An 11,613-nucleotide genomic window follows, 5' to 3' on the forward strand; every position below is an offset into this window, starting at 1 on the left:
CGTTCTGTTTGAGTGAAGCTTTGTAGTTTCAGCTTGGATTAAAACTGCGTCCTTATTAAAAATTCTATCTCATCTCTCTATAGAATCTTATATCACACTCCAGGGGGATTATGGGTAATATATGCTGAGTGTACTGTGTAGGCACCTCAGATGCAGTGGGAGGGATGGAGAGAGAGAGAGAGAGTGAGTGTGTGTCTGAGTTCATGAAGGGGCTATTTAAGGGCAGTCCTGTATTTCGCAGAGCTCTGACCGAAGTCTCATGTTAAAGAGGTGTAACTCTTTCATCATCATCTCTCTCTTTCTCGCACACATCAGCCCAGAGGCTCGGCAGGCAGACGGCGTGTGGAATACATCACGAACGCTCTCTCTTCCAGCACGTGGAGACGGAGGCTGCCGATCGACACCGCTGGACATCTTCAGCTTCTCAGTGCAGTCGTTTCTGTCCCACCTGCATGTGATCGGCTGCGGGAGACTCGGTTTAAAGCAGGTTGGTTTCATTTGCTTTCATCGCTGTGTAGTTTAACTTTGTATTTATTGTTCTGGTTTTTAATTACTCTGGGGCGAATTTTATTCGTCTTTCATCACTTTGGAGTTCTTGGTTGTGTTTCATTCAGGTTCTTTATGGAGATTCCTTACAAAGACTAATGAGATACAGTGAGAAAATTGAGAGATCATAATGATTTTAAATGTAAAGAAATGAGTTCTCATCTGAGCTTCTGGGTTTTCTTCAATGAACTACTGCAGGTGACACATGAGAAAAATCTGAGAAGCAAGAGTCTCTTTTTGATTTCCAGGTAGTCTCATTGATACAGTATGTAGGAGAAACACTTGAGATATTAAAGAGCTTTTGTCTGTGGTTTTTCATTTGGAAAGTCCAATGCATCACTGAATAAAGTTTTTTTTTGTAGATTAGTGGCACTTATTAAAGTCAACATTTCAAACAAGCATTGAACGCTATTTCTTTTTTTACGTCTTCCTGATATAATTGTTAATTCGCTGCATGTTCTTGCATTTCTTTCAACGTCTTTGTAATCTTTCATCAAAATATAACAACCTGCTCCATCTCTCAAACTTATTGTTCATTTTGGATCACATCACTTTTCAACAGATAAAAGGTTATTTTTGGAATGTCTATTTTCTTTTTTTGTTTACTTGTAAATCTGCATCCAGAACGGATGAAAATGTGTGTTTACGTTGACTTTATTGTTTTTTATATAACTAATAAAATGTTCAGTATTTACTGTATAAACACCTATGAATGCACATTATTGTGCGTCCTTGATGCAGTGGATGCACACTGATGCTCTGTGTGTGTGTGTACGTACGCGTATATGTGTGTGTGTGCGTGTGTGTGTGCGTGTGTGCGTGTGTGTGTGCGTGCGTGCGTGTGTGTGTGTGTGTGTGCGTGCGTGTGTGTGTGCGTGCGTGTGCGTGTGTGTGTGTGTGTGTGTGGGAAGGGTAAACCCTACGGTATGGGGACAAAATGTCCCCACAAAGATGGCAATATCCAAAATCCTTGTCCTTGTGGGGACATTTTTTGGTCCCCATGAGGAAACAAGCTTATAAATCATACAGAATTAACTTTTTTGAAAATCTAAAAGAGCAGGAAGTTTTTTGTGATTGTTAGGTTTAGGGGGTGGGTTAGGTGTAGGGAATATGATATACAGTTTGTACAGTATAAAAACCATTGCGTCTATGGGATGTCCCCATAAAACATGGAAACCCAACACGTGTGTGCGTCCGTGTGTGTGTGTGCGTGTGTGTGTGTGTGTGTGTGTGTGTGTGTGTGTTGACTGATGAATGCCTCAGACCGGTCTGGTTGTCTTACTTTGATGTCACCTGTCACCCGTCTGTCAGTCTGTGCATGTGTCTGTTCGACATGAGCTGTATATATCATGTAAACGACTTCCCCTTACAGAACAGCGCAAACAGAAAGATATGTGGAGCGATGCTGCTGCTGTGTGTGTGTGTGTGTGCGTGTGTGCGTGCGTGTGCGTGTGTGTGTGTGGTTTATGTTGGTTTTGAGGTGAAGATACATATCAAACCATCATTATTGAATTAGTGGTTCATGCTGAAGAAAGCAGTAGTTTTGTTATCATTGCTCATACTTGAGGTAAGTAATTACTAAGTATTAGTTTGTGCTACAGACGTGAATGATCTTCAAATTGTGTAGAAGAGAGATTTGCTTTGTGGACAGTAAATCTACTTAGATATATATATTTTTATACGCTATTTCTTGCCAGAAAGCAACTATGTACCAACCACCTATACCAACCACATACTGTAAGTGCATAGCAACACAAAAACCGCTCGGTCCGCCGTGACAACCGCAGTGTTACCTCCTGTCAGCCGAGATAATTCCCAGTTTCCCACAGGCAGTCTGCCGTGAAAGCATCTCAGCGCACTGAGAAATTCATACTACTTGTCTGCCATGGCAGTATACAGTGATCAAATGCCAAAGATTGACATAGATATTTTTTTTCGTCAAAGACCATTTTTGGCGGTTGGACACAAGCACTTTATGTGCATTAGACAGGGAATTAAGTAGGAAATTTTGCAAGTTTCTTGTCATAAAGCGGATGGTCTTGGTGACGGTTTTATCCTCGGGTTAATGAAAGTGTGTCCACTTCATCCCAGCGGGACGTTTAAGATCAGAGGAAAGCGTCAAGCCCCGTCTCTCCATCCCTGTGAAATGAAAAGACATAAATACACTGAGGTCAGCGACAGAGGCGGGTTTATTACGCTTCTGATATGTGCGGTTTCTCCTGTGGAAGGAATGCAGAGAACAGAGCGAGACTGAAGAAGCTCTACGGCTCTTTTAGAACAGCTGGAGTTTAGATGGAAAGCCTTAGGGCTTCACTTAAATGCACAGAGGAACATTCGTTTTCTCATTCGTAGCTGAAATTACAATGTTGTTTTGTAACAACATGGTCTGCTCTGTGGGAGAAATCAAAAGAAATATTGTTGACATGGCGGGAGTGCAGACCTGTAAAACACTTGTGGATAACTCATTATTTGATGAGACGTATGAGCTGATATTAAGATATTTTACTGCTGACTTGGATGTCTCGGCAAAAATGAGCACAGGTTGGTTTGAGACATTGCTGACATATCGGAGAAATGTGGAGACATTTTTGAAGAGCTAGAGGGGTAACGGCTTCATTAAATCAATAAAAATCAGTCTTTGGGTAAGAGCAAAAAGCAATTGCATCTGTTTTATTTTGGTGGACCATTGACGTGGTAGACAATTCATTTATTTTAGACAAATCTGAAGTAAGAGAATTTGTTTAAGCTCATACCTCTATAAACAGTATAAGTTTGTTAAGCTTAGCTGAAGAAAATAAATGCGCTTTAAAGGGGTCATATGACACGGCTGAAACGAATATTATCGTTTGTTTTAGATGTAGTGCAATGTGTATACACGATTTAAGGTTCAAAAACGCTGTATTTTACACATACCGTGCATGTTTGTATCTCCTCTTAGCCCCGCCTCTCTGAAACGCAGATTTTTTACAAAGCTCATGGCTCTGAAAAGCGAGGTGTGCTATGATTGGCCAGTTATCCAGTGCGTAGTGATTGGTCGAATACTGTAAGCGTGTGAGGGAAATGTAACGCCTCTGACCATATTTGGAACATCAGGTTCCTCTTCAATTGTACTGACAGGTACGCCCACCTTACTTGCATACACATTTGGGCGGTCTTAGTCAACTCATACCACCAACTGACGTAGATTTGTGGTGGTGTGGTTACACAAGGCGTTTCAGGCAGGTCTGGGTGAGCATTCGCTTTTAGATAGAATTCTAGAAGCAATTTTACGTGTCTTAATACATGCATGGGCAACTTATAACACACCAAACACACAGAAAACCATGTATTCGCACCATATGACCCCTTTAAATAAAATAAATACCAACCATGATGTCGACTAGACAGCTGTGCAGCTAACTGTTGGTTTGTAGGTTTGGTGTTCCCATGAAGAATCTTTGATATAACCGCCTACGGCCCATAAATCTCCGAGAGTCTGGACAGGAGGATCTCAGTAGTGGACTGCGTGTGGAGTCACAGTACAGATGGTAGATTCTGATGGAAAACCTCCAGGTTTTATTAGCGTCTCTCTGGTAAGCGTCCAGTGAAGAAGTGAGATTCTGTCTGGTGTATCTGTTTCACATGAGGGAAAGTGTCACGTAGGGCCGGTTCTCTGATGGTTTCCTCATCACGGGCAATGTTCTGCACAGTTCAGTGAAACTGGAGATTTCTTGGAAGTTGCCGTGCAATTGATTTGTGAAAGCCTAAAGCGTGTTTCCATCTGCAAAATTTGCTGATGTAACTGATCTTTCAGGTGAGGGGGTGTGAGTGTGTCACGTGCTATTATATTATATAGACGTATCATGTGTTACGCCAGGTCCAACATTATAAAACCGTATATTGTGGTTGCGTGATGTCATATACAGTAAGTGATGTTGGACTGAGTAAGCATTTAGTCTTTGATTATTTGCAAGCAATATATAAGCCACAAACCCTTCTTGTTACAGTATAATAGTAGATATATTTTAGTGACTGTTCTTTAGGGCCGGTCAGTTGATGAAGGACTCGTGGACCTCATGATCACACCACGGGCGGCCACTGTTGAGCTCTCTTTAGATAAATATTCAAAATACAGCTACAAAACCTCTGAATTTAATGGATGAAAATGATCGAAAAGATGATATAACAATAATTAAAGGTCATTTAGTGTCATCTCAACCAGAAAAGAAAGTGTTGAAAACTGTAGGCAAAGTGTTCCCAAATTGTTTTTGACAAAAATGACAATTCACTCGTGGAGCCATTTTCAAATCTTGATATCTCTACGGTTGCACCATCTAGGGCCTTACGTATATATAGACACCAAGAGACAAGTTTGTTATAAACCAAAATCTAAAAGGACATTAAGGTATCTTTAATATTTATTGAGATACAGACATGCAAACTTTGAAAAAAGAACACAGAAAGTTATTTTTCTCATATTTGAACTGTCATCGTTGACATGTGAAGCAACAAAAATGGCTAAAGGGAAATCAATGTGTAAAAATAAAATAAGAATGCACCGTATTTTTAAAGTAATTTTTCATCCATTCTAATCTGTCCCCAAATTTTACAGTAGCTCCTCACTGCAGAACGCGAGATCCAGGGGGCAAGGTTGGATCCAGATCCAGTCTCCTCCTATTGCATTGTGATTGGTCGACACTGGAACCAGTCTCCTCCAACTGCATCTTGATTGGTCGACAGATTTCTACGGCAGTTTTGCGTCATACTCGTCTTGTTGCTCTACCATTTCCGCATTGAGTCGTAACTAAAGACGGAAAAACAAACTTGCTGAAGACAAACTTTATTTATTAACGTATTTTTAATAACATATTTTATTAGATTTCAGTTTAGGGTAAGGGTTTGGGTACTTTTAATAACGTATTTTATTACATTTAGGTTTAGGGTAGGTTTAACATAATTGTGATCATGACTTACAGGCATACACTAAATTATGATTATAAGAGGAAATGTTAGCGACCACGGGTTGCAACTTAACTCTCCAAATTGCGGCTAAGTACGTAAAGTGGGAGGAGTTGTATCTGGATCCAACCTCGCCCCCTGGATCTTGTGTTCTGCAGTGAGGACCATCTCAAATTTTAGGTGAAATTTGTCATTTTTTTGGTCCATACTGTGCATACAGTATTTTTGCGTATTACTCAATGAATATTCATCTAATGCATTTAATATATTGACTTTCATCACAATTTAAGTTTGTCTTACTAAAAAAAATAACAAGATCCAAAAATGGACACGGAATGACTATATAGAGCAGGGGTTCTCAACCTTTTTAACTCCAAGGCCCCTCACTGTATTCAACAATATTCAAAGGCCCCCCTTCCTCGCTCACAAAAACTCAAGATTTCTACCCAATCAAATATTTCAGAGCTTGACATTAATTGGAAAAGTGTTTATTCAAAATAAAAAAATAAAAAAATATCTTGGTTTTTGGTTGTTTGCAAATGTATTTCAATGCTCATTTGGTCTAATTTGAAACTATTAGTCATCCTGAGGCCCCCTTGGAAGTCCGCTGGGGCTCCCTTGTGGGCCACGGCCCCCCTGTTGAGAACCACTGATATAGATTAACAGAAAGATGTTTTCAAAAAGCATGAGTAATTCATAAATCAACAACGTATTAATGTTTGTGCTTTCCTAAAATACTGTCTTTTACAGTAAAACATTAAATCTATAGCCCTCTGTGAGCTAGAAAAGCATGTATCCATCAAAGTCGTACGATCGCCCACTGACAGAACGTAAACACGTGTGTGTGTGTATGCGACGTACCCTCTACTCTAAACTACTTATGGAGCGTGGATGGATGTTTCCTGCTATAGGCTCGTGATGGATAGTTTAGGCTCGCACTGAATTGGATATTTGCGGGGAATGGAATATGTTGAGCGATAAAAACGATTGAAAGCCGGAGCTCTTCTAGTCTAAACTTGTATGACACACACACATGCACAAGACTTTTGAAGATCAGGCAAACAGATGTCGGAACACTGAGGCCAGCCATCCTGGTCCCTGTTTTCCAGGTGGGAAAGTTCCCGTTGTGTTGCCAGTGCAGGGAAAGCTAATATAGATGCAGTAATTCTGGATTACAACTGAAGGAAAGCACAGCTGTTTGTTCCAGAAACCCGGAGGAGTTCCCCATTTATCTTCATGACTTAGATTCATGATTTCTTTAGGACACACAGTCATCTACAATGATGCTGTTGCCTGGCAACCGTAAACAACCTACAGGTACAGTGAAACGACATGACTACCATTATCATCAACTGTCCTGTCAATGCTGGAAATATTCATCATGAGGTTTTTTGAAGCGGACAGAGGAAAACGGAAATGTATACCGTGCGTCCGCAGTCGCCTGCTTCCGTACTATATAGTAGGCGAAAATGAGTATGAGTCACGAGTAGTATGTCCGAAACCTCAGTATGCACAACACAGTATAGGCGAGAAATACCCGGATGGTCTACTGCTTCCGTCAAGATTTGTGAGTGTGCACCAGATGGACACTTCTCTATCCCATGATGCCACTGGAGCTGAGCAACGGCCAAATTTCCAAATTTGATCAAATAAAAATTGCGGAAAACTTCCAAACGGGTGTCTGTATTTTTAAATGTAAGTACAGATTAATGAATTTCTTGTGAATAAATTATGTTTTTACCGACGCCTAGGTACAAGTGGATGTTAATACGTCATAGGTCAAAGAGCATACGGGTCACATGACAATAAAACATGGTGGATGCAGTACGTCCGAAATCTATTAATACTACCCCCACACATACTATATAGAACGTACTGTTTTAACGGCCCGATAGGTAGGTACTTCATTTAGATCAGTACGTACTGTCATAGTATGCGATTTCGGACGCAACGATAGTAACTAACGATGGCGACTGTTGTACTTCCCACATGGGACTGTGTCTAAGCAAATAGGGCAGATCGTCACCACTGCTGGGCGGGCTTTGCCGTTGAGTGACGACATTAACGGCAGAATTCAAATCTTTGCTTTTACCAGCAGGGTTTTTGAATTACGCAAATTATTAAAAAAGGAGTGAGCACATTTTTAACTGTTTACTGCTTGTTTACAGACACTGTGGACACGTATTAATGTTTTAACACATTATAAAAGTGAATTTTGCAAAATACGTGCCCTTTAAGCTAACTTTTATAAGTTCCTATCCTGCTGTTTTAAAGCCCACCGTGGGAGGAGATTCAATAGGTTCACACTGAATTTAACTGCAGTTCATCAGAGAAGCGATCGCAGGCTTGTATAGTGCGCACGCTGTGTATATGATCTCATAAACCCATCCATTAGTTTGAGAAGAGTTTTGATCTGACCCTTTAGGGTTGTATGGTCACAGGTCAGCCCTTAAATGGGTGTAAAAAGAAACGTGGACGGGTGGGCGGTGTTTTTCATTAACGTCTTGACTGAGAGCCGTGAGGTCACAGGTTTAAGCTCTTGAACCGGATGGTTCCCATGTCACACCTATAAACTGAAGCCTGTCCAGGGTGACAAACGCTATTAGTATTGCCATGTAGAAAACACACAACTAAACACCAACCCTGCCACATCACACACATTCTGATGGGTAAAGTGGTCATAATGGGAATTGTATTGGTTTTCGATGGAAAATATAATGGGGTCTGTGGGGCTCTACTGCCCTGCTGAAAAATCCATTAAAACCATTAAATATGTTATATTTAATGGTTTTAAAGGGATTTGTACTGGCTTTAATGGAAACTGTAATGCTTCTACTGGTATGTGATGGATTCTATTGGTGGGATGTCAAATCCTACTGGAATAATGCCAAAAACACACTACAAAATTTTTTGTAATGGTTTTAATGGAAAAGCTAATGGTTCATGGTTTCTATGTTTTTTTTCAGCAGGGTGCTGATCTGGGAACCAATAGAACACCATTAAATCCTACTGGAATAAGACCCACGCTATATAAAGAAGCTTTGTACTGGTTTTAATGGTAAACAGCTGATCATAAGGGTGTTTGTGATGGAAATCATTAGATGTTTTTTTGCCAGCAACCTTGCTGAAAAAAACCATAGAAACCATTAAGGAAGTTGTAATGGTTTTATAGGGATTTGTATTGGTTTTAATGGAAACTGTAATGGTTCTACTGGTATGTGATGGACTCTATTGGTGGGATGTTAAATCCTACTGGAATAATGCCCAAAACACACTACAAAAAGGCATTTTGTAATGGTTTTAATGGAAAAAGCTAATGGTTCATAATGGTATTTTATTGTAAACCATTAGAATTTCTGTAATGGTTTCTGTTGGGGTTCTATTGTTTTTTTCAGCAGGGAAGCTTCCCTGCTGAAAAAAACAATAGAAACCATTAAAGGAGTTGTGATGGTTTTAATGAAAATGGTAATGGTTCTACTGGTATGTGATGGATTCTATTGGTGGGATGTTTACCCTGCTGAAAAAAACAATAGAACCCCAACAGAAACCATTACAGAAATTCCAATGGTTTACAATAAAATACCATTATGAACCATTAGCTTTTTCCATTAAAACCACTGCAAAATGCATTTTTGTAGTGTGTTTGGGGCATTATTCCAGTAGGATTTAACATCCCACCAATAGAATCCATCACGTACCAGTAGCACCATTACAGTTTCCATTTAAGCCAATACAAATCCCTTTAAAACCAATAAAACCATTATAACTTCTTTAATGGTTTCCATTGATTTTTTCAGCAGGGAAATTCTATTGGAATAATGCCCAAAACACTAAAAAAAATATTTTGTAATGTTTTAATGGAAAAAGCTTATAGTTCATAATGGTATTTTAATGTAAACCATTAGAATTTCTGTAATGGTGTCTATTGGGTTTCTATTGTTCTTTTTTCAGCAGGGTAAGCATGCGTTGGTTTTGCATCACTTCATCTGCATCTTTGTTTATTCTTATCAATTTTAAGTCACTATCATTGCTCATTCTTAAAGATTTGAACAAACCTGTAACTATAAGTTTTGCATTTGCCATAACTCGTCCCACTATATTTGCTGTGGACATGAATGATAAAATGAAGTCCTAGCGGTGAGTTGTTGAGAGTGCATTTTCTTTTTTAAGCGTTGTTTGCATTGTTGAAGGAATACATTGAAAAATTTGTCACTTATTCAAACTTACGAGGCTGTTGTTCTTTTGTGAAGCGCATCTCTCATGTACCATGTCGACGTGATGCATCAAAACTAGAAGTTTGATGTGATTCAGTGAAAAGTTTGGTGAACTGCGATTGGCCTTTCTGAGTGTATCATTAGCAGATTCATTTGTATTCATCTCTACCAGCTGCCCGCGAGGGATGTCAGTTTCACCATCGGTGAAAAAGCGTCTACATCATGAAGAACTCAAAGAAAAATGTATTTGGAGAATCCGAGGAGAAATATTACACAGTTCGGCTGAACTTCTAGGCCAATGAAACTCTTAGTCCAAATATTAAGTGAAGCAAAAAAACATGAAGGAAGAAAATGAAGAATATCCACTGTCCAAAGAATATTGATGACTGAATTAATGGTTAGAAAAGAAACAAGTCATTACACTGTGTTATGGGATAGAGCATATTACCTATTCAAACCAACAAGATCAACTAATCGAGTTACATGCTCCTTCTCCATTAGGAAACTTAATGGACAAATTAATTGACTATCCTATCACATTTCACATTTTTTATCAAAATTTTTTTAAAATCTGTCATTTATTCACACTAATGCCATTAAAATCCTGTATGTGACTCTTTCTTCTGCAGAACACAACAGAAGATATTTTGAGAAATGTCTGGTTTTGTGTTCATACAATGGAAGTCAATTGAGTTCAGTGTTGTTTGGTTATCAACATTCTCCAAAATATCTTCTTTTGTGAGGAATGAAAGTCATACAGGTTTGAGGTTTGGAATGACATGAGGTTGAATAAATGACCAATTTTTTATTTGTTTTTCTCTTCTGCACACAGCGCATGTTGTTTACACCTAAACTCCTGACGCATAATTGAGTTTCACAACGATAGACTTTTGCACTTAGATTCCTCTGAAAGTCCCTCCGGCCGTCTGGCTGGTGAAGCGAAGAGTGTAGGTGGGTGATAACTTAGGTTTTTCTCTCCAGCATCGCACACGCTCGCTCATCAGAGACGCGTGCAAGCCGCGCGGACATCCAGAATGAGATTTAGACGAGCTTTCCCACGCTGCGTAGGAGACCCAGACTCTGGCCTCCGTCCACCGTCCACAAATTACACAGCTCCCGTGTCCAGATATGAGCTCATCACAGCTGAATTCTGCTGACTAAAGATGTCCTTTAATATACTTCAAGTAAAAGACTATATTTTAGGAGTCTGAGTCACTGTGTCTTAGAGGAAGATGGATCAATGATCAATGATATTAAGCACCTTATTTTTTTATCCTAATGCTGCATGTTCTCTTTCACTTGCCATTTGTAACTTTTGATTAATTTGTTCACTTTCTTTTGTATAGACTCACCAGGACCAGGGACCATAAGTGCCGAGCTCAACAGAGGACAACCATGGCTTCACGTCTGACATTCAGATGTTTGGTCGTGGCCACCCTGTTGTCTCTAAATTATGCCGGCCTTGTAAAAAAGGTGATCCGGCAACGACAGGACGCTCTGACCATTCCGGGCACGCACAACGTGACCCTCCCGAATGCCCAGCCTGTGGTTTTCAACCACGTTTACAACATCAAGGTCCCCAGTGCCTCTCTGTGTTCGGTGGACTTGGACTCACTAGGCGGTTCGGATCTTGAGCAAAGGGATGACCCGTCTAGCTCAGAGGTGAGGGAGCACACGACAGATGGGCAAAATCAGATCGTCTTTACCCATCGCATCAACATCCCCAAGCAGGCCTGTGGGTGTAAGGAGGGACTGCCTGACCTGAAGGATCTTCTGAATCGACTGGAGATGCTGGAGGGTGAAGTGTCCACGCTGAGGGATCAATGCAGCGCAGAAACCACATGCTGCAGCGCACAGGTCACAGGTACGCGTTAGCTTTTCTGTTCATTTTTAACAGTGGTGAACTTGTTTTTGT

General features: G+C 40.1%; 1 protein-coding gene across 1 annotated transcript in view; it reads left to right on the forward strand.

Annotated features, from left to right (window-relative positions):
* Positions 1-11,613, forward strand: part of tnca (tenascin Ca) — a 71,633-nt gene that overhangs the window by 33,676 nt on the left and 26,344 nt on the right. The window contains exons 11-12 of the mRNA XM_057349859.1: positions 316-487; positions 11,045-11,562. Coding sequence (XP_057205842.1) covers positions 11,094-11,562 — 469 coding nt within the window. The 5' untranslated portion in view covers positions 316-487; positions 11,045-11,093. The remainder of the gene's footprint in view (positions 1-315; positions 488-11,044; positions 11,563-11,613) is intronic.

The sequence above is a fragment of the Triplophysa rosa genome, linkage group LG2 (assembly GCF_024868665.1).
Source record: "Triplophysa rosa linkage group LG2, Trosa_1v2, whole genome shotgun sequence".
Lineage (NCBI taxonomy): Eukaryota > Metazoa > Chordata > Actinopteri > Cypriniformes > Nemacheilidae > Triplophysa > Triplophysa rosa.